Source organism: Hippocampus bargibanti, linkage group LG02 (genome assembly GCF_051943395.1).
Source record: "Hippocampus bargibanti isolate YZ-2025 linkage group LG02, ASM5194339v1, whole genome shotgun sequence".
Classification (NCBI taxonomy): Eukaryota; Metazoa; Chordata; class Actinopteri; order Syngnathiformes; family Syngnathidae; genus Hippocampus; species Hippocampus bargibanti.
Window position 1 is genome coordinate 4,745,497 of NC_142735.1, and position 24,280 is coordinate 4,769,776.

The following is a 24,280-nucleotide window of genomic DNA, read 5'->3' on the forward strand; positions in this document are numbered from 1 at the left end:
GCTGTATTGAATGTTGACGTCGACCTAAAACTGAATATTTTGTGGGTCCTGCAATTTGATTGAAAATGACAAAAACGCTAGCACCGGAGAGAACACATTTTTGCACATTGCCTGGCAGTGAATGAGTTAATGTTTGGGTGAAAAGTGGGTTGCAGTCTCTCATGTTATTGTTTTTTTTAATCCATACACAAAACACATAATCAGCATTCTGCTGTAGCTATCTATTTATTTCATAAATTTTTGATTAATTTTCCTCTGTGATAGCTTCTGGCCAAGGATATGAACCACACATTTTCTTCTCACTGACTATTTGTTGAGGTTTGACATCACATGAGCAAACAATGAAACCAAAGCAAGGACAAAAACAAACGTCTCCCCTTGTGAATTTGAGTTTAGCTTAATTGCTGACAGCGCAGTTTTCTGTCACATATGCAACTGTCTCATCGGCTCTCTGTGTTTGAACTCATTTGTATAATAACATCTTAACGCTTACTGTTTATTACAACCATATGCTAAACTCTGCAGTCATATTTGGCCTTCATATATCCAAGCAAGAAACACACAGTGTCTCGTCCTTCGGCGAATACCTGTCAACCCAAACTTGGTTTCCATACCAAGACAAAAGGGCTTTCATGGTCACCTGGAGTGTAATGGAACCCGTGCACTTTCATTTTGAAGAGACCCCTTGATTCACACAGACCCCCCCCCCCCCCGCACCTCACCACCCCCATGTTATTTATTTTCTCTTTTGGAACACAGCAGGGTTTCCATGGATGCACAAAAAAACTAATTTAATACATGTACTCCGACCATTTGTGCACCAAATTTAGTTTGGCAAGAAAACAGCAATGTGATTGCCTCATCGACATGCATGCATGTACATTTGAAACTAAAATTATGTTTTGGTTTACAAGAGTAGAGAGGGAAATTTTGAGGATTGTGACTTGGCCAATCAGTACCTAATTAACTGATTGTGACAAACTTTGTCAACTGTTCTAAAGCGATTGACTTTTCATGTCTTGAAGCACTTGAGACAAATTGGAGATTGATGCTAGGCTGTACCAGCAGAGGCACTGTTGATTCCCTCTCATTTTCTCTTTTCTTTCTAAAAATGACTGAGAAAACTGTCCTCTATTCACATTTTCGCACAACTCCTCATTCTGCACATGAAACAAAAATACACTTAACACATTTCTCCATCTCAATGAAACTTTTAACTCATTCACTGCCATTCCCGAATGTACTCGTGAATTGAAAATATGACGTAGAGTGCCATTGCCGAATTAGTTCGGGTTTAGGTTTTTGTTGCGAGGGACCCAATAACGTGCTGCTCAGACCTCTGGCAATGTTTTTTGCCTTCCACGAGGGTGCAGCATTTCCCATTTTTCCATGTTAGCCCTTAGTTCCAGCTTCAGCTGTTATTAAAGCGTTATACAAACCAATATGAATGTATTGTATTGTATTTTAGACAGCCACCCTCATTTCAAGCTTCTATAACTCCAGACCCATACAATTTAGGAATTAACTAACTTTTTTTTCTGATGAGCGAAGAAGAGAGTCTAAGATTTCTTATTGGATTGGATTTGGATTGGATTTGCCTTTATTAGTCTCGCAGTGGAGAAATTTACATTTCACAGCAGCAAAGTTATGAAAGAAATGAAAGTAGAAAAGCAAAACACAGGAGCTGCTGGAAAGGCAGCCACTCTCGCGGCGCCGTCTTGAAGTCAAAAGAACAAAAAAAAAACTAAATAACAAATAACATGACAACAAAGACACAGAGAGACATTCATTCTTATTATTATTATGCTGTATTGAATGTTTATGTTGTCCTAAAACTCAATATTCTGCGGGTCCTGCAATTTGAGTGAAAATGACAAAAACCCTGGCACGGAGTGGACACATTTTAGCACATCTTCAATGAGTTAAAATTAATTTCCCAATGGCTAAAGAGGGAACATTTGTGAAATTATCCATTCTTAAGGAAAAGGTGCTTTGATTGACCCTTCCATCTTGCACACATGGGATAAGATGACCCTTTGTAGAATCGGTGATGAAAAGTGTACTCCAACATCATATTGGAAATGGGGTCTGTTATGATACAACTGTGATCGCCAACTACAGGCATGCAGACTGCAAGTTGTGCAAATGTTTTGAAGTTATTGCATATCTGAAAATATACAGTATGTATGTAACATAGCGGGAGAAATACCTCATGTCAATTAATTTTGCTTATTCCAAACTAGAAAGAGTCAAATGCTCTGGAAATCAGATGAGGCGTTCTTTTTTCTCTTTGTATCTACTTCATAAACATGAGTATGGTAAATTCTTTTGCTTTGTGCTTACCACCAACTTGCGAACCTGATAAATTGAACTTTTAGTAATGATGTAATTATCCTCAGAGCACATGATTTGTTCAGAGGTCGTTTGGAGATGATGAAAGTCACAAACCTGTTTTAGATAAGTGTGCTCTTAAAACACCCACGAGACCTTTCTTTCCTCTCTCATTGGAAAAATCGATATGTGGTGAACAGTTTGTTGTCGATTGGTTTCTAAAAGGTTATAAGTGCAGATACAAGACCGCACATTAGTTTTTTTTCACAGGAAACTGATTTATTCTTTGTCCATCCCAGGGGTCGGCAAGACGTGGCTCTCAAGCCACATTCGGCTTTTTAGCGCCGCCCAGTGGCTCCCTCTTGCTTTTCAAAAATGTTTTAAAACTGAAAAGATTGAGGAAGGGAAATGTATTTTTAGTTTTTATAGGTTTTCTGTCGGAGAACAAACTTGACACAGCATTCTTAACACTTTGCAATCCTGTAAAAATGTGAGATGAGTTTCAGTGTTGGCAAAGATTGCCTTCAAAGATGGCGCACACATTTTAATGACATCTCTCAATAACGAGCATTCAAACATCGGTCCAATTCTCATTCCTAACGCTTGTAACTATAATTTTCGCAGTTTTTTCAGAGGTGTTTACCAGCAAAAATTGACTAAGAGAGGAGATCTCTGTGTGTGCGCTCCTTCTATTCCGACAACCCACGGGACGGGACTATTACTTCTCCACTTCTATAATTTCAAAGCAATGAAACATACTGTAATTCGTTCATGTTGTAATGAAATTAAATTTGAGGCGGCATCCTACAATGGAGTAGTCACCTGATGCATCTTCCTCCACACTTAATTGTTGGATTTAATCTTGAAAGCCCATTAAGTCTGTGTAAGAACTCAGTCATATTGATAGACTAATATAGGTAATATACTTTGTGTGCATATGATGTTTTGCCTTAATTATAAGGCTTATATGAAGCTTTAATTTTTTTGCGACGTCAGACCAATTTTTATCGTATCAAAAATGTATTTAATTTTTATTGCATCCTCGAGCGGCCGTACTAAAAGTAGGGGGGGGGGACAAGCAATGTAACAGTAAAAGTAACAAAAAAAATATCAGGCAATTGACATTATGTATTTATTTATGTTTTGCTCATACTAAAATAAATGTACAGATTAAAACTGCCGACATCACAAAATCTTTAAAAAAAACTGTTTAAAGTGAATAAATACATGTTCATGTTTTTGCGTATGGGCAGCCCCATGGCCAGTGGTTCCCACGTCAATTTCACAGTGCAGATGTTGTGGGTTCAATCCATGCTTCGGCCTCCCTGCGTGGTTTTTCCATGTTTTCTCCTTGGGCCTTCTTGGGTTTTCTCTGCATCCTCCAGTTTCCTCCTACATTTCAAAAACCTGCATGGCAAATTGTCCCTAGGTGGAGGTATGAGAGCGGATGGTTGTTTGTCTCTGTGTGCCGTCCGATTGCCTGTCAGCCGATTAAGGGTGTCCCTCGCCTACTGCCTGAAGACAGCTGGGATTGGCTTCAGCAGCCATTGCGACCTTTGTGAGGATAATGGATCTATGGGTGGATGTTTTGGGGTGTTTTATAGCAATTCATCTGAGGCTTTATCACCCCAATTCTTCATTTTAAACCGACTTTTTGCACCTAATTTCGATATTTCTTTTTCCTTCTTTTTTCATCATTATTATATATGTTATGTGCATAACTCAAGGTCATATCATTTTCCATACTTCCTTTAGCCTACTGCTGCTGTCATTCTGGAGTTCATGACCATGATGGCCATCTGCCACACCGCAGTGCCCGAGCGCAACGATGGAAAAATCACCTACCAGGCGGCATCCCCAGGTACATCACACCTCCATATACAGTATATAAGTAGCTGATGTGCATGTGTAGAATTTGAAAATACACATACTTCTCTTTCCATTTGTCAGTTAAGGATGTAAATAAAAAAAATGCTTTAAAAAAGATTTTATGTTAGTGGCAGTTTTAATGTGTAACACATTTACTCTAGCAATAAATAAATAAATACAGGAATGTGAAGTCCCCAGGCTAACCACTCGACTACCAGGCCGCCTGAATGAATGAATGAATGAATGAATAGATGGATAGATGGACGGATGGATGAACGGATGGATCCATGGGTGGATGGATGGACGGACAGACAGAAAGACAAATCTCCCCAAATTCACAGTCTAAAAGAAAATAACGAATATGACACACATTGTTCTTTATTTTTGCATTGACAAAGAGAGACAGATACAGTATATGGAACAGAAAATAAATACCGTATTTTACTGTATTTTTTTTTTTATTTAATCCCCTATGACAGAGGTCCCCATCCCCCGAGCCGCGGACCGGTACCGGTCCGTGGGTCATTTGATACCGGGCCGCGCAGAAAGAATAAATAATTTACATCAAATGAAAAATGAAAAATTAACAGATTACATCTGACTATGACTTACTCTTGACGCATGTCAAAACGCTTGTCTAGGTCACATGATATATACCGCTAAAATTAGCCCAGCGCAAGCTAGCAAAATGAGCAAAAAAACAAACGTCTTTGGAAAGTTTCTTTATCCGCCAGTCCTTGAAAATATTGTCTGACATTAATACGGTCCGTGGCGCAAAGAAGGTTGGGGACCACTGCCCTACAACACATTTTATACAGATTTTTCATATGTATATGGCACACCTAAAATACTTTATTTTCGTTAAAAGATGACCCTGTGCTTTATAAACTAATACTATTATTATTATTATTATTATTATTATTATTGTTATTATTAATAATAATAATAATTTTGTTTTTCTACTTTCATTTCTTTCATCACTTTGCTGCTGTGAAATGTAATAAAGGCAAATTCATTATTATTATTATTATTATTATTATTATTATTATATAAAACGGAACGGAATGTGGTGTGCCTTATAGATGGAAACCTTTTTTAAATTCATTATTGGTGCGCCTTATAGTTCGGTGCACCTTATATATGGAAAACGTTTGAAAATACACCATTTGTTGGGGGTGCACCTTATAGTCCAGTGCACCTTATATACCGGAAAATACAGTAAATCACAAGCAGGATCAGGATGAGAAAATAAATTATCCTTTCTGAAGGTTTGCAGCCTTTGCATGTTACAGTATTGCGATGAAGTAGGCCTGGTGCCCATGGCTACAGTATGTGAATTTGCCCCCCTCAAAAAAAAGGAAGCACAATAAAAGGACACTCTTAATGGCATTGCAAAATGTCAGCGTACCTTGAGGCATTGTTTGCTGCTCCAAATGCAAACCGTGACTCTCATTCCAAAAATATAACCAGGAAAAAAACATTTTCTGAAACTTGCTTCAACCAGTCTATAATATACAGCACATACATTAATGCGGTACAATTGACACCTGCTAAATATTAATGAAGATTGCCTTTTAATAAACCTAAACCATGATTCTGCTCCTTCGTGTGACATTCTGTGCTTATTCTTGGCCTGATAGCATACAGCAATAGTGTTCGTGTGGAGGAGCTTTGGGGTTTCAAGCGAAGTAGGGGGGATGAGCTTGTTAAGTGAACTGTAAAAAAACAAAAATAAGCAGATAGCTTTTTCTCGCCCTGCAGCAGCCTTCTGCAAACTCGGCCACAATATACCTGGTCCACAAACACTGTCTTTGTTATGAAAACGTTCTTGTGTGTAACATTTGTTTCCTTTTTCTTTATTTCCAAGATGAAGGCGCTCTGGTGAGAGCTGCTCGCGACCTGGGTTTTGTGTTCTCTGGGAGAACGCCAGACAGCGTCATTGTGGAAATGGTAAATTTAATCTCCTGTAACACAATACACAAAACGCATGCGTCCATATTTTTTTTTCCATCTAGCATGTAGGATTGAATCTATGACATTTTTCTATGAACGCATAATTATCAAAATCATCTGTGTAACATTTGCTGGATTTTAACAAACTAACTTCATTGTAAAGACGGGTGTGCTGTGAGATATGAGTTACCTGACTTAACCCTTTTGGGGACAGCAGTTATGGACAGTTTATCATGTTAACAGGGTGCAGGGTGCATGAACAGGTTAAGCAAGATATTGGATTAGCCTTTATTATTATTATTATTATTATTATTATTATTATTATTATTATTATTATTATTAGTCTTGCAGTGGAGAAATTTACATTTCACAGCAGCAAAGTGACAAAAGTAAGAGGACACAACTGGACACTTGTAAATATGGGTTGTTGCAATATATCTAAATGCATCTCTTGATTCTGCACTATGTACAGTCTTGTTTATAGAACGGTTTTTGCACATCTACATTTGCACAGTATACAGTTGACATTTTTATTTTGTTATGCTTAGAATATCTTGTTTTCTATCCTTTCACTCCCACCCCAACCCCATCCCTCTTCAATTGCTGCTGTGGACTGCAAATTTCCCCATTGCGGGACGAATAAAGGTATTCTGATTCTGATTCTGATTCTGAAAGGAAGAAGTAGAAAAACAAAATACATGAGATGCTGTAAAGGCAGCCACTCTTGCGGCGCCATCTTGAAGTTAAAACAACAACAAAAACATCTAAATAACAAGTAATGTGACACAACACAAAAGACACAGACAGTCATTCCATCTTAAGCACTTTCTGCACCCTTTTTGTTGGTTGAAGCAGTTCTCGATGAAAGACGATGGGACCAAAGCGGCCTTTTCACCAGTGGATCAGGGACGTCATGGTGGAATTTGCACGTCTACTACAAGCTAAATGTTGAAAGCAAACACGAAGCTGTAGCATCCATTGACGAAAACAGATTGTGTCACATCTCCTGTCCCACATAAATCCGCTTCAATTCCAAGCCGCGACAGTTCCACACATGCATCAGAGCTCTGGTCATTTTTGCAGGAGTTGCAGGAATCTTTTGTTTTTCACCGGTAAAATTTTTTTGATTGAGTCTAATCTAATCAGTGATTAGGGAAGTTTCATGAAATGCTCAGCCCAAACAAAAACACAGTTTACTTCATCACTTATTTTAAATGCTGACCCACCTGACAAAAAAATCCACCAAATCCAAAAAGACTGGGCAGCACTTGTAAGGAATAATACAAAAATACCACATGCCTACGGTGATGACAATTTGAGCCAATACAGAGTGTGCATGCCGGTCATCCATCATGTTGTTCTTTTAATTGACTAACCTGATGACTGACTGCGCTGAAGGCGGAAAGAGGCCAGAACCATTTCCCTCTTTTTATCTGCTCCTGAGAACATTGTGTCTTCGAGACGTTGCAGTAATCTTTCCAGCTTCATCAGACCCATGTAAACTCTCCACATTGGCCTAATTGTTTGCTGTCATGCTTTGCGGTTGGTTCAATTAGACATGCTAATTGAGTCCCATCTTGTGCTTTCAGATGGGAAGCGAGGAGAAATATGAGCTGCTTCACGTACTGGAGTTTACAAGGTACAGTATGAATACATTTTATCAGGTCTCCATATGCTGGATTGTCTTTATTTAAATGTTGTCACGGGGGCATGGCACATCGATCGACTGGTTTGTACGTCTGCCTCATAGTCCAAAGATTATGGGTTTGAATCCAGGTTCTTGCCTTCCTGTGTGTAGTTTGCATTGTCTCCCTGTGCCTGGATGGGTTTTCTCTGGGGCTACTGTGGCTTTATTCCATATCTTAAAATATGCATGGCAGGTTAATGGAACATTCCAAATTGTCCCTAAGTGTGATTCTAAGTCTGAATTGTTCTTCGGCTATATGTGCCCTGCGATTGGGTGGCAATCAGTTAAGGGTGTGCCACACCTACTGCCCGATGGCAGCTAGGTTAGGCCATGCCAACGCCCATGCCTCACACATTGCAGTGGTTTTACTGTTGATAGAGAATAGACAGAATAGAAGTTAGCATATTTAAAAGTTACATGCTGTTGGATGCTTAGTTGGTCGAACGCAAGGCCCACAATGGAAGCACAGAAAATCTGGGGTCAATCTGAGGTGAACAGACACAGCCTGTTAAACTGTCATCCTCAGGTAGGAAAGCTAGCCTTGAACGTAATTTCGGATTTGGTAAACTCCTTCACAGGAAGAGCTCATTAGCCAGGTTACAAATCTATCAGTTCACGGAAAAACAATCCATTAAAATGTCTATGTTCTGTTGGTTTATGGATGTTGGTGCTTGTACCATGACACCGTGGTATTCTAATCAAGAAGACTATAGTTTACTAATGTATCACTGAAATTGGCATATACTCTTAATAAATAGCTTGGCAGAGGGCTGCAGAGGTTGGGCGTCGGTCATGAATGGCTGCGTCCCGTGCCGGCAGTAAAACACAATCTTCCTGTGTTTTGAGCCTTTGTTCACAGTGTCCGACCGAACATCTCTGACATTGTTCACATGAATATTATTGTGTTTTTTTCCAGTGAGTTAGAATAGTGTTGCCCACTTCCATGTTGTCTAATTTTATACTCCCCATGCTAAGCTTATACTGTGTGTGATCATTTCTCGGCTGCAACACCTCAAATGACACCTTCTTTTTCGCTCGTGCAGTGTGAGGAAGAGAATGTCAGTCATCATGCGCACACCATCCGGAAAGATCCGCCTCTACTGCAAAGGAGCTGTGAGTGTCTTGTCTGTCACCATGGCGATGCACAAAACCAACCCGTCATCTCTATCATCCTTATCATCATCATTGGTGCCACATAGACAGGCGTGAAAAAAAAAAAAAAACATCTCAGGCAATCTTCTAGGAGAGTGGTTTTAAGACTTTTTTTCAATGATATACTCTCTGTCATCTATATATTTTGTCAGTCCCTAACCATTTTGTATGAAAAAAAAGTTTGGAGCTCATTTTGTTCTGGTGTCTCAAAAACTTTATTGAACGAAAACCAAGAAACATGCAGAAATATTTCAATATACAGTAAAGTCTCGTTATATCGATATTCTTGGAAGTCGGAAAAAATATCGTTATAACCGGACTATCGATATATCCAATCCTGCGGCATGTACATTTTCTCCTTGCGTTCATAGAAATAGTATCGTAACAAGCAGTACTATCGATATAACCAATATCGATATAACGAGACTTTACTGTATCTTAAATAAAGAATGCCCTGGTAATTTGAAACAAAAGCAGAACTTGATTTTAAGAAATCATCATAGAATGTGCTACTGTGGGACATCAATCAGCCAGTGTCTTCTTGAGCCGGTCCCAAGCCCGCTATTAGCTATCTATTCGCTAGCTATCTATCTACTGCCTTGCTATCTATTTGCGTTACTTCCGGGTTTAGTGAGTGCTGGCGCGTGTGGATGCTGCCGCTCACCGACAGAAAAAAACTTATCCTGCGACTGTAAAGTGACCTTGAGAGTTTTGAAAGGCGCTTAGAAATGAAATGTATAATTAAAATCATTATTATCTGACATGAAAGCTTGGCCAAAACAAACATGCAAATCAAACCTCTGAATTTGGAAGACACTGATTCGCTATGGTGACCTCTTGAAGGGAAAAGCCGAAAGGAAAAGAAGATCATAGAATGTGCTACTTACAAAAAAGTAAGCATTTTTGGAATTTTCAGGATAAGTGTAAAATGCATTAAAACTTTTTCTAAAGATTAAATTAATGTGAATTCCTCAAAGTTTTTGAAAGCACATGTCCAACTGTTAAATGGATCAGTACTTTTTGCTAGTACTGTACACTCTTAATAGCCAAATTCACAACAGATGTTTGATCCTTTAAATGTCTTTGTCTAAATTTGATGCTATTTTTGCTGTTTTCATTTTGATATCGTGAGACCAAACATTGAATTGACAGTATGTTGGCATTGTGATGTTTCAAACAGTACATTCTCAAACGTAAGTGGGCACTGAGTTATAAATATCCTTAACTTTTTTTTCTGATGTCTATTTAATGAAACTGACTACATTAACAACTATCCACAATGATAATTCCATTTTTGGACATAACTGAGTTTTTAGCAAGACACGTGGCCTTATACTTCATTCATTTTAATTTTTCGTGGCAAGTTGGCCACTGCTGTGATCAAGATTTTTTTGTTGTTGCAGTAATGCTACTTTTGACAATATCACAGGCCCCTGAAGTACTTTCACTTGCTCTCGAGGCATACGTGTACCCCCTTGGGAGAACCACTATACTAGACAACACTGTAAACCAGGGGTGTCAAAGTCATTTTTTTTGCAGTGGGCCACATTATAGTTAAGGTTTCCTCTCGAGGGCCTTTATAAATTTGGGGAAGATATTACAATGTTTCATCCCCTCCACAGTTTATATATAGAACGCACATCAAATAGAAAAATAACCAGTTTTCAAATAGTAAAAGTAAATAATAATGACTGTTATTGTGGTTTACATGGGACAATTTGAAATTTTGGTTCAGACTTGAGCAAGAATCATGGAATTTCACAGGTTTGATTTGCCGTAGCGGGCCGAATAAAATGATGTGGCGGACCATATTACGCCCTCGGGCCTTGACTTTGATACTTGTGCTGTAAACTCGCAACTCCCTAAAATACATTTTTATTGATGAAGCACTTTCAGAGCAGTTGCAATATGTAACAAAGTGCTTGAACATAAAATAACAAAAATGATAGAACATAATTCACTTCAATAGCAATATATGGATGGCAGAAGTAACGCATGTTGATAGGTTGATATATTTGTGTACCACTTGTCAGTGGGTATATGTTTGTCTTCAGGACACGGTGATCTATGACAGACTGTCAGACAGCTCTCGTTACAAGGAGATTACGTTGAAACATCTGGAGCAGTTTGCCACGGAGGGTGAGTGTCTTTGGTTACTCCAGTTTGCCATTGTGTGTGTATACACATGCACACACATCGATTTTCCTCACGTTCCAAAAACATGCATGGTAGTTGATTTCTTTGCCTACATTGCTCCCTGGTGGCATATCTTTGATATTGCTTCAGAGTCGACTGAGTGTAGCCCTCGACACATTGTTAACGTTATATAGTAGTGTATATACCAGTAGTATACTATGTTTACATATGTGTCCGGTTATTGGCTGGTGACCAGTCCAGAGTGTATCCTCCCTTGCCCAAAGTCAGCTGGGATATGTACCGTATATATGAAAAACATATTTTTTATATTGTATTTTGATATTTTTTTTCATTCATTGAAAGTGCACCTTATATCTGGAAAACGTTTGAAAATACACCATTTGTTGGGGGTGCACCTTATAGTCCAGTGCACCTTATATACCGGAAAATACAGTAAATCACAAGCAGGATCAGGATGAGAAAATAAATTATCCTTTCTGAAGGTTTGCAGCCTTTGCATGTTACAGTATTGCGATGAAGCAGTCCTGGTGCCCATGGCGACAGTATGTGAATTTGCCCCCCTCAAAAAAAAGGACACTCTTAATGGCATTGCAAAATGTCAGCGTACCTTGAGGCATTGTTTGCTGCTCCAAATGCAAACCGTGACTCTCATTCCAAAAATATAACCAGGAAAAAAACATTTTCTGAAACTTGCTTCAACCAGTCTATAATATACAGCACATACATTAATGCGGTACAATTGACACCTGCTAAATATTAATGAAGATTGCCTTTTAATAAACCTAAACCATTATTCTGCTCCTTCGTGTGACATTCTGTGCTTATTCTTGGCCTGATAGCATACAGCAATAGTGTTCGTGTGGAGGAGCTTTGGGGTTTCAAGCGAAGTAGGGGGGATGAGCCTTATACACCGGTGCGCCTTATATACCTGAAAGTACAGTATGCTGTGTTACTTCCGGATAGAGTGAACGCTGGCGCGAATGGCTGCTGCTGCTCACCCGCACAAAAAAATCCTGTGACTGTGAAGTGTCCTTGAGAGTTTTGAAAGGCGCTTAGAAATTAAATGTATTATTATTATTATTATTATTATTATTATTATTATTATTATTATTATTAGATGGATGGGTGGATGGATGGATTTGCCTTTATTAGTCTCACAGTGGAGAAATTTACATTTCACAGCAGCAAAGTGATGAAAGCCTACTGATGTATTGTTTTCAACAGCGAAAAGTAAACCGCATGTCTTCCTACTAATTTTATTGCCATCTTAAAGGACAACCAACGTCACTTTTTTGTTTCTTAACTGACACCAGAAACACATTTTATAGCATCTAAAATACCCAAAACACGCAGTATGATAATTTTATTCAAATGCAAAACACCAATAAAAATGACTTAAAGTGTCCAAAATCTGCAAAAAAATTGAGCTGCGAATTGGGCATTTTCAGAAAGTCCCGCCCCCAGTTCGTGACGTCACGCCAAGACCTCTAGCATTGCGAGTGAATCAAAACAATTGCTTCAGATTCAGAGAATATGCTATCTTGTTACACATCTAGTTATGAATATGATTCAAATACTTCTGAAGAGGAAAGCATACATGTTTGCAATCGATTAAAGAATTTATTCTGTGCCATTATGAGGCAACATTGAGGGGAGATGTCTCAATGAAAAAAAGAGAGTGGCCACCTCCGCTTCCACAGGCTGATAAATTCCTTATATGAAGCTTGGATGCCCTCTTCTGGCCTTCTGGCGGCTTTTGGGTGCAACACGGTTCTCAAACCAAACATGTACAGCAAAATACATTGACGTGATGGAAGGAATGCTACAATGTGTCTTTTTTTTTCGGTCAGGGGGCAGTCCTTCAGTGACGTCACATACGGACTCGTCACCAACTCAAAAACAAGACTTCCTGAATATTCAGAGCGAGTCTTAAAACGTAAAATATAGCTATATGCGCTGGAATCTTATTAAAATACGCTTAGTAGAAGTCATTTGAAGCCAATTTACAAATTATGGACACAACTTGTCCGGAGACGTCTGTTGTCCTTTAAGTCATGGTAATCAATAGATGAAGGGGACATCATGCTTATAAATGAAATTTATTATTATTATTATTATTATTATTTTTATTATTATTATTATTATTATAAGTAAAACAAAAATCTGAGCTGTATTAACTTCAAATAATAGTCTTAATGATAAAAATACAAATTACTTAACTATCAATAGTACGAATCAACATTTCAATAGATAAAAGAAATGCACGACAGTTAATTCATTAACTTGTGGTATTTAAATCGACACTAATTTTAATTCATTTGAAGTCATCACATTGCCTTTATCGCCATCCAGGGCTGCGCACACTGTGCTTCGCTGTGGCAGATGTCAGCGAGTTGTCCTATCAGCAGTGGCTGGAGGTTCACCACCGAGCTTGCACATCCCTGCAGAACCGATCACTCAAGATGGAAGAGAGCTACGAACTAATCGAGAAGGTATGGGGAAATGAAACAAACGCACCTCTATTACGTGTATGGGTATTCCTGTACATACAAGTGACTGATGATTCTTAATTCATTGACTCCCATTCCCGAATGTATTCGGGAATTGAAAATATGATGTAAAGTGCCTTTCTCCATTTTGATCGGGTTTTGGTTTTTCTTGCTGAGGTGCCAATAAAGTGCTGGTCAGACCTCTGGCAATGTTTTCCCTTCCACAAGGTAGCAGCATTTCCCCTTTTCCATGTTAGCGCTTTGTTCTAGCTTCAGCTGTTGTTAAACCACTATATAAACCAATATGTATGTAGTGCATTGTATTTTGGACAGCCACCTTCATTTCAGGCTCATATAACTCCAGACCCATACAATTTAAGAATTAACTCTTTTTTACGCTGCATTAAATGTTTATGTCGTCCAAAAACTCAATATTCTGTGGGTCCTGGAATTTGTGTGACAGTGACAAAAACCCTGGCACTGAAGTGGACACATTTTTGCACGTCTGGCAGTGAATGAGTTCAGAGCTCATAACTGACAGTATAATCAGAATTAATGTGGCGGCCTCAGAACTGCTATTGTTTTTTTTTCCACAGGGCCCTGTGGCTGGGCAATTTATCAATCGATTGAATCCAATTTTTATGGCTGCAAGCAGAACAGCACTATCTTTAACCCTCAAAACATTGTTTTTCATAAAAGAGCCTTCTGGACTCAGGTTAGAACCTTTTAACCTGAGGGTGTTGGTTTCCAGGGCGGAAATATTTCACCTTGCCTACTATATGTGAAAATACATATTCTTTGGGCCACTTTGACGACTCATTTTCTGATGTGAAATTGTTCAACGTTGTTGAAATGTTTCAGTTCACTTGTATTCAGGACAATGATTGCAGTCATTATTGGGCTAAAGGGACCATTTGTACACTTGGTTCAGAAAAAATAAAGCAGACCCTCGAGAGAAAAAAACAAAAAGCAATATATTATCCATCCACCCATCCATTTTTTGAGACACTAATCCTCATAAAGTTATCGGGTGTTCTGAAGCGAATCCCACCTGACTTTCGGCGGTAGACGGGTTATAACCTTAATTGGTCGACTTGCTATTTATCAAATCAATTTCATTTGTTTTATTCTCAATCTTAATTCAGGAAAATTAATAAGTTAAAGACAAATGGATAAATATGTTCCTTTAAGGACATATGTACTGTGCTGGACTTCCAAAATAAGGTTTGACCAATAAAATACTTTTTGGACACCAACAATTGCTTTCAACGCAATACGGCATGTCTTAAACGTTGAGGCATGACCGCATTTGATTACAGTACAAACATCCTGCCTCTGTTATGCCTTTGGTACCGTAACAGAAAGATTTTAATTGCCTTGTTAATCTTCCCTTCATTCTGTGCAAACTCTTTAACCCTTTATACAGGGGAAATAACCCAACAGAGCAACATTTGATGGAATAGCTCACAAGTGTATATTTTAAGTGTCCCAGTTTCTACACCAGACGCAACTAAACTGTAAAAGCCTTACTCAACTGGCCAATGTAAGCAAACATGGAGAATCGAGCAAATTCCAAGTGTATGTTTATGTGAGATCAGACGTGGGTAATTGGTACTGTGAGGTGAGTCCAGTAGGAAGCGGCCTTCAAACACGGCAGGATACAGTCGTTAATCACCCACTTGGCACTTTTTACCACTGCACGCACACGCACGCACACGCACGCACACTCACACGTGAATGGGAGCAATCGATCAGGAGGTAAATGAGGACATTTTCCAATGGGGGAAATGTAATGTCCACTGCTTATTGGGCAAATTAAAGACTTAATGTCGTGTCCACCATTCTGTGAGTTATGGCATAAAATGGTACAATGTCACATCGGGCCACGTGAGGGCGCGCTTGAGTCACAACAACACTGTTGGAGAGCATATCTACTGAACAACGACTTAATAAATAAGATCAATTGTTCACTATAGTGCACAAATAATCCAAAGTCAAAGTTCAAAGTCTTTAAATTTAAGATCCAAGACCCTAGATGAATACAAACCATGTTTGAGTATTTTCTGTACAGTATTTGACTCCAAAGCTATTGAATGAATAACACTGTATAAAACATGAACATGTCTAAAATGACAAAATTAGGTGCATATCACATCACAGCTATAAAAGGAATTATTAGTTACTCGTGCATTGATCAAAACATACAACACTCTCCAAATGAAATTATTATTCATGTCGCTGTCAGATATGTACTGTATATAATAATAATAATAATAATAATAATAATAAATATATTTCATTTATAAGCACCTTTCAAAACTCTCAAGGACACTTCACAGTCACAGGATATTTTTTTCTGCGGGTGAGCAACGGCAGTCACACGTGCTAGCGTTCACTCAACCCGGAAGTTTATATAGCGCTTTAACAACAGCTGAAGCTGTAACAAAGCGCTTAACATGGACGACTATCGTATACAGGAAATAAGGCATTCACAAAGATCGTAGAAAGTACCAGGGAGTGAAACTAAGAGTCGGAATCATGCTGAATCGAATGTCAAATAGGAAGGACTCAAACCTTGTATTTTGCCACAGTAAAGGCAGAATCAATCTCATTCAATTGTGCATCGACACCTAATATTGTGACAAGTTACACTGTATAGAATTTTCACATTGGCGAACAGTGATATGTAAATTACCTGGCTAGCTTTTGTAGTACCAACCTGGCTGGGGGGCAGTAATATTGATCCAAGTGAGGTGTTTTTCTCCTCCGAACCCCCAAAGAATAAATCTAACATCAGTGAGACGAAACAGCCCAAGGCCACTGCAAGTGCTAATCAGATCTAGCCTTGTTGCTGTCATTGTCCCTCGAGGCCCTTGTCGAGTTTTTGCTGTCAAGTACGAAAAAGCATATGTTTTATTTCTATATATTATTTCCTTTCGTCCTCCTGTGGTCAACGTCCAGCACTTGTAGACACACTATTCCCAAAGTCCAGAACCCTGCTTTGTCTGTTCTGGGTTACGAACAAGAACAGCGAGATTATATAGTAATGTGTTAATATTGTCAGGGTGTAGTTAGACGCTTACACAGAAATGTGTTAGGGTCATTATTAATCAAGCAGTAATCAAAAGTAAAAACAAAAAAACATTATTTAATCTTTGGGACGGGACAAAATGTAACTGCCTGACCCCAAGGGGGCAGACACAGGAGGGGAGCCAAGAGAGGAGAGAGAAAAAGCGGGAGGGGCTGGTTGAGAAAGCTTTTATAAAGCCGTACAGGATGTGGCGTCATGACAGGAAGTCCGAGAAAATAAAGCGATGTAAAGACGGACAGAATGTGACATGATGATAGGATGTCCGAGAAAATAACGATGTGTAAGGAAATAGAAAAGATGTTTAAAATGTATAGCGAATTGCCCTAACATAAAGTGTTCATATATTCAGATATATTTTTGGGAGAACACATTTCTGACATGAATCTAATATTATATGATATTCTTTCAATGTTTCGTGCGACTTTTTTTTTTCATTAAAATCTAATAAACGTGAAACTCAAATAACATTTTTGTTGGTGATATTTTTATCTGAAAAACATATTTTCATTGGATACTTTCTTTGACAATTTAATTTAGATAGAACTGTCTTCTTAAAGAGTTTTTTTCTTTAAAATATTTGAGACTATTGGATATACTGGAAAATTATTGTTTTCGAGTTTTGATTTCCTTAAATTCTGACTTTTTCATTAGAATAATATAACTCCTGAAATTGATTTTTGATCTGAATATTACATATTTCTATATATATTACTCTTGTAATATATTTTTTTTCTCACAGAATATTACTCGCTCAGTTGATTTTAAGATTAAAAATGTCCCTGAAATAATTGTTGTAGGATTGCAAGAAAAAAGTTGTTGTATCACAAGATACAACAAAATCACACATTCACGCACGCATTATTTAACGCTAAAGACCAGTGGGGCCCTTTTTTATTTGAGCGATGATTTACTTTTCAAGCAGCCAACCACCCTCCCGTGATCAACCCATGACCATATGCACACGCACGCGTAGCATATACATGGTGAGCAACAGCCATAATGGGCCCCTAACATGTAAATAACATAAAAATGATATAGATACAATAGTTTATGAGTTTGTGAAAAGGAAATATCATTGCCTGCTTAAATAAATAAAAAAAAACACTGATGCATGGAACGCTTTTTGCCTCCTGCCAAGTACAGAAGCTCTTGTAGATACATCCACGGTTTTAAAATGATCCACATTCTTGTCCTTTAGTAGTCCCATGAGTGAGGTTAAAGCTGACCTGCATATTTGTTTATTTTTTTATTCATTCATTTATTCATTTGTTTATTCATTTATTAAAAAATATTTTGGGAGAAAGTGAAACAGATAGGAAGCCTATAATTTCTCCTGATCAACTTGGGAGCAGTCTGTGGGCTACCCTGTTGATCAGGATCTACGTATTGGGCTCCCCTGTTGTATACGCTTACTTCCTGCCTTCTATCGTAACTCTGCCGATTTTTCTCTGGTAGAACTTGCAGTTGTTGGGGGCCACCGCCATCGAGGACAAACTGCAGGATGAGGTGCCCGAAACTATTGAGACACTGATGAAGGCTGACATCAAGATCTGGATACTTACGGGGGATAAACAGGAAACGGCCATCAACATTGGTAAGGCTCTAAAGATCATTTGGACAGTATGTAGAAGGGTGGAAGTGAAGACACCAGACGAATGTCATCCAGAAAAATATGTATCATTTTTATTGCTTCTGGGCCCCTCTGCAAAAAATATGTTTTTATGTGAAACACAAAAAAATGGAGGCTGTTCTGTGCAAGAAAAATATCTGTTATGTTGACGATGAATCACTTTATAATATGTTCCCAAAAATCTTTATTTTACGGTACAATTTATGGAAAAGTTAGCGGTATCGCATTGCAATATAATATATCCACAATGGCATGCGTTCATTTTCAGATGAAATTGTATGATTTTTGTCAGATTTTGAAATCCTTAAGTGTGCATTGCCAGCCATTAGTTAAACCATAAATGAGAGCTTTAATATTAATTAGCTAATAACGCAATAGGTTTGATCATTTTGCTGCATGAAAAAAATACTTGCATTATAAAACTCTTCATCACCATGTTTTTCCCAATATGTTGCAGCCCTATCATTCAAGCCCACTTTGACATTTTAGGGCACAGTACCGAACAAGTGCGTAACTTTTTTTACACTCCTAAAACAAATAATTTGAAATACAGTGACACCTCAGTTTACGAACGTTTAAGCTCACGAACTTTTCGCATCACAAACATTAAATTCGCGAGAATATAGTCGTGGCTGACGAACTGGTTTTCGGCAGCCGAACCAAACAACATGGAATGCCACGGTGGCTGGCGGACTAGTTTTCGCCTCCCCCCCTTTCTTTGAGTGCGGACGTGGTTTGTTATCGAGGTTACTTTTGCTATGATGGGACCAAAAAAGACCCCACCGCAGGCTAGCCACTAGTGTTATGCGGAAGAGGACACAAAAGAAAATTGGAGTCGAGCAGAAGAAGGAGATCATCGAAAAACATAAACGAGGTGTGCGTTTGTGTGACTTCGCGTCCCAGTAAATTACGCTAATTCGACCATTGCTACCATCTTTAGGAACAAGGAATCAAGAAGAGGTTGAAAAACTTCTGTTGATTTGGATTAATGAAAAGCAGCTAGCAGGGGACAGAATGAGTGAGCGTATTATCGCCGAGAAAGCACGGCAACTTCACTCGGATATCATCAAGAGGCATGCTGGAAGTTTGTCATTGACAACTACCATCACAAAGGTAAATAAAACAACTTTATTATACTGTACAGTTTATTTCTTTAATTGCAATACAATAGGACATTTATTATACGTAAAATAAGGTATATTTTGTGTAGTTTAGAGGCCTATTTAGTAGAAAATTGTTTTATGGGGACCTCTGGAACGGATTATTCTCATTTTAATGCTTTCTTATGGGAAATAAATGTTTGGAAGATGAACTTTTCGCCTTACACACACTTTTTGGGAACCAAATAAGTTCGTAAACTGAGGTATCACAGTAGTAATGTGGAAGAAGCATTAATTTAAAGCAACTTCTCAGGCAGTAATTTCCGCCGACACATTTGTCAGTTTGTATCAGAATCAGAAAGCCTTTCATAGTCCCACAAAGGGGAATTTTGCAATTATCTCATTGTATTGTTTAACTGTTTTAAGTGATTAAATATTTTATACATATAACACAAATCGAACTGGTAAATCGTGAAATGCATGAAATCTCATAGCTAGGTGCCCGCTTTTGATGCTTAATCGGCCCAAGATTGTATTCGTGCAAGCTTGTGGGCTTGCCTACATTACAACACAGATGTTAAACCCGATACGTTTACCGCAGCCTCCTCTAGATTCTCCGGTCAGTCGGAGAAACCGCCAGGCAGGTTCTCTAACGCGCACATCAAGAACAAGCATCTGTTGCAGAACACAAAATGATGTATGAGCCCCTCTCACCGACATGATGTAAATAACATGCATATGTACACAAGCGGGCACTTTGTACACGTTTGCATCCCCTCGGGGTGCTTTGGCCTCACAGAATGCATCAGAAGTGCAAATGAGTGACTCGAGTACAACATTTCGAAGTGCACTGCTGCTCCCCACGTCACGCTGCAATTCAAGTGCTTGCCTGTGGTAGCTAACACGTGGGCAAAGATGGCCGGAAAATCAATATTTTTGTGCACTTTGATGCTCCAAGCCCTTCTCAGTTAGCCGTTTGAGTCCAGGGTCCCCAGATATGAACACTTGATCATTGGGCCCACTATTACAGCTCATCTTTTTTTTAGGATGGAGTTGCACTTTAAATGCCCTTTCAAGATTGACCTTCATTTCACATTTTTTTTTCCAAACAAAGTGGATCTCTCGTTCTCTGGTTTGTGGCACACAAGTGACTTGCTGAGTCTTTTCTTTTCAACTCATTCACTGCTAGATGATGTGCAAATATGTGGCCACTCCAGTGCCAGGGTTTTTGTCATTGTCACTTGAATTCCTGGATCCACACAATATTGAGTTTTAGGACTACATAAATATCCAATGCAGCGTAAGAAATCTTAGACTCTCTTCTTTCATCAGAAAAAAAAGTTTATTTTGAGCTCACTTGGCTCTTGAGTTGTCTGCATTGAAAGTGGAGGTGGCTGTACAAAAGGCAAATGCTGCCACGTCATGGAAGGGGAAAACATTGCCAGAGGTCTGACCGAGGCTTCAAATGCACCCCACCAAAAAAATAAAAATACAACACTTTTGAATTGTCAAATACATTCGGGAATGAGTTCAGGGCGGGCGGAATTTAACCACCCAGTTGCTACTCTTGGCATGGCCTACCAAAAAAAATCATCTACAAACCTGCTGTATTGACTCAACGGCAAAAGGAACACGGCAATTCAGTTTGATCTGACTTGTGTTGAAACGAGCACTCGTAAAAACTGCCATTATTTCTGGGTGTCATTCATATGGTACTGTTTTAGTTGGATTGACGATAGTTACTCTGACAGCAAAGTGGCTGGCTTTGGAGTGCTGTTTGCTCTGGGAAATACTTCCCAGCACTATTTGCTTCGCCGTTGGGCCAAAATACGTCACACTCGGGACAGGTCAGAGCCAGGACGCGTGTGTGTGTGTATAGATGTATGTGCACGTGTGTATATGTTTATATGTATTTGTATATGTGTATTTGTGTGTATGTTTGTGTATGTGTATATATGTACATATTTTTATATATATATATATATATATATATATATATATATATATATATATATATATATATATATATATATATTTTTTTTCTGGACCGAGAACAACATCGGATATCTCGGTCCAGAAAAGCGCAGTGCTGGGAACAGCACGGATACTGCGCAGAACCCTCAAGCTTCCTGGCCTCTGGTAGAGGACCCGAGCTGAAATGGGGACAGACACCACCCATGGTGGGTGAGACGAGGATTTTTTTTTATTTTATATATATATATATATATATATATATATATATATATATATATATATAGCCTCTAAATGAAATATGTTATTATTATTATTATTATTATTATTATTATTATTATTATTATTACTACTACTATTATCACTATTATTGTTATTGTTATTGTTATTTGTGTCTTGAAGTTTGCTCGTGTGATGTCCGGAATGGCGAACGCACTTATAAATGAAATCGGCTGCATAATTTTGAAATAACAGTGTACTGTGGCAGTTGAAAACAGGTGGATTAATCTTTGAAATTATTTGATTAATCTGCTACTTGCAACAACATTGAATAGTGAGTGATTACTGTGCAACAAAAAGAGCTAAATCTCATCAAAGTCAAATGCACATGATACAGACAACTATTCACAAACCACTTATGTAACATACAAAAATCTCTGATTGATAGTTGATGTAGAAGTTGCACTCACAAATTCACGGGTAGATTTATCCAGTGTTGGCAACATTACGGCATTCGTTTACAAAATAGATCTTAATATTGACCTGCCCATTCTGACCCTTTCAGGTCATAGTCTGCATTCGGGTCAAATGCAAACATCTAATCGTTGCAACAGCAGAGGCGGCCATGACATGACATGTCGTTTTTGCACATTCCTCAAGTCCCGCGAGAGGGCTCTTTAGTTCTGTCTGACTAGATGACGGGCCGAGGAATGCAACAGTCTGCAATTGGCCGCTGTCAAATCGGCTGAAGGCAGACATGTTAATCGGAAGCAGTGGAAAATCGCACACGCGAACAGGCGCACACTTACATTGTGTGTGTGTGTGTGTGTGTGTGTGTGTGTGTGTGTGTGTGTGTGTGTGTGTGTGTGTGTGTGTGTGTGTGTGTGTGTGTGTGTGTGTGTGTGTGTGTGTGTGTGTGTGTGTGTGTGAAGGAGATGGGGTGGGTTTAGGGAGCGAGAGAGGGGGAGGGATAAACAATAATAATACTGATAATGATGATGATCATAATAATGACAGTAATAATAATAATAAATTTCATTTATAAGTGCCTTTCAAAAGTCTCAAGGTCACTTTACAGTCACAGTATAAGTCTTTTTGTGGGTTAGCAGCGGCAGCTATGCGCGCGACCTTTCACTCAACCCGGAAGTACCTCAAATAAATAGAACGCCAGCTAGCTTGTTAATAAATAGCTAATAAATAGCTAATAGATATATATCGAGATAGCTAGGTAGTTAGCTAGCTATATAGCTAATAGCTAGCTATCTGATAGCTAGACAGTCAACTATACACAAGCCAGTCTACAATTGTAACTTTCATGGAACTGGCAGCTTTGAGAAAGGACATGGGGGGTAGTGCTGAAAAATAGTTTGACTCTTTTTTTCTTTCTTTATTTTTAGACTCCCTAAAGTTGTCTTGATTTAAAATCCCTTTGAAAAGAAAACGTTTGTATTAATCCTATGTGATAAGTTTGAAACGGTCGTGCCTTTCATACTTGATGTTCGTTCCCCAACCTGACTCCTGACCTCAAATAGCTATTCCAGCCAGCAGCTCCGACAGCTCTCCATAGAATCATTTTGATTAACCAGAGTTGTGAGTCAGGCAGCTGACGGGCCCTTATAAAGCAATCCCATGAGTCATGAATCGAATCGCCAACTCAAAGTGGCTACATCTAAACTGGAGTCCTTAAAAATGGGGTGAAGTTGCATTCCGCAAGTGTGACGTTTCCTCCATTGTAACTTGTTGGGCTTTTATTTTGTGGGCACACTTCCTGACCACATGAATCAAATGAGAACATTTGAATCATAACTTAAATGGCTGTAGCTATGACAAGATTGGTTAGTTATGTACAATCATTTGCCTTATTTTACGAGCTAACTTTCTGTACTTTTTTTTTTCCCCCACAGGACATTCCTGCAAACTTCTGACGAAGAACATGGGCATGCTAGTTATAAACGAGGACACACTTGATGTAAGTATTGCTCATTGTTGTCGCCCCAAAAGGCTTAATATAAACAATGTAATTGAATTAAGTAACCGACTAACCAAAAATCCAAACTTTAGAATAAATATAAATTGGTCACATGCTAAAATTGCACATGGACATGCCACAAACCCGAGAGAATGAGTAGTTAAGAAAGATAAAACTGGAGCCTTATGGCAAGTCATACAAGCATTTTTACAGCATACAATAATAATAAGCTAAGCTAGACAATATAGCTAGCTAAAGATGTTTTTAGTCCTCAAACATGATAAACAACTAAATTGACAAGAATAGCTAAAAGGACATATCATGCGGAGTAATCTAATAAACCTTGGCAGGCGTTCTTTCCATATTTTAGCAATTAATTTTAATGAATTTCAGCGAGCTATTCTGTGTTTCACATTTGCTTTGTTATTTTAATTTCAGCTATCTTAGGCATTTGTTTTGGCTTGCTGCATTCATTAGGGTTTTTGTCATTGTCACTTGAATTCTAGGACTTACAGAATATTGGCTTTTAGGACTACATAAATATTCAATGCAGCGTAAGAAAACTTAGACTATCTTCTTTCATCAGAAAAAAAAGAGTTAATTCCTAAATTATGTGTCTAGAGTTATATGAGCTTGAAATCAGGGCGGGTGTCAAAAATACA

General features: G+C 38.4%; 1 protein-coding gene across 1 annotated transcript in view; it reads left to right on the top strand.

Annotated features, from left to right (window-relative positions):
- atp8a1 (ATPase phospholipid transporting 8A1) overlaps positions 1–24,280 on the top strand; it is a 131,232-nt gene that overhangs the window by 51,041 nt on the left and 55,911 nt on the right. Inside the window, exons 17-24 of the mRNA XM_089021591.1 lie at positions 4,087–4,192; positions 6,068–6,150; positions 7,743–7,792; positions 8,884–8,953; positions 11,047–11,131; positions 13,502–13,641; positions 18,185–18,323; positions 23,554–23,618. Coding sequence (XP_088877717.1) covers positions 4,087–4,192; positions 6,068–6,150; positions 7,743–7,792; positions 8,884–8,953; positions 11,047–11,131; positions 13,502–13,641; positions 18,185–18,323; positions 23,554–23,618 — 738 coding nt within the window. The remainder of the gene's footprint in view (positions 1–4,086; positions 4,193–6,067; positions 6,151–7,742; positions 7,793–8,883; positions 8,954–11,046; positions 11,132–13,501; positions 13,642–18,184; positions 18,324–23,553; positions 23,619–24,280) is intronic.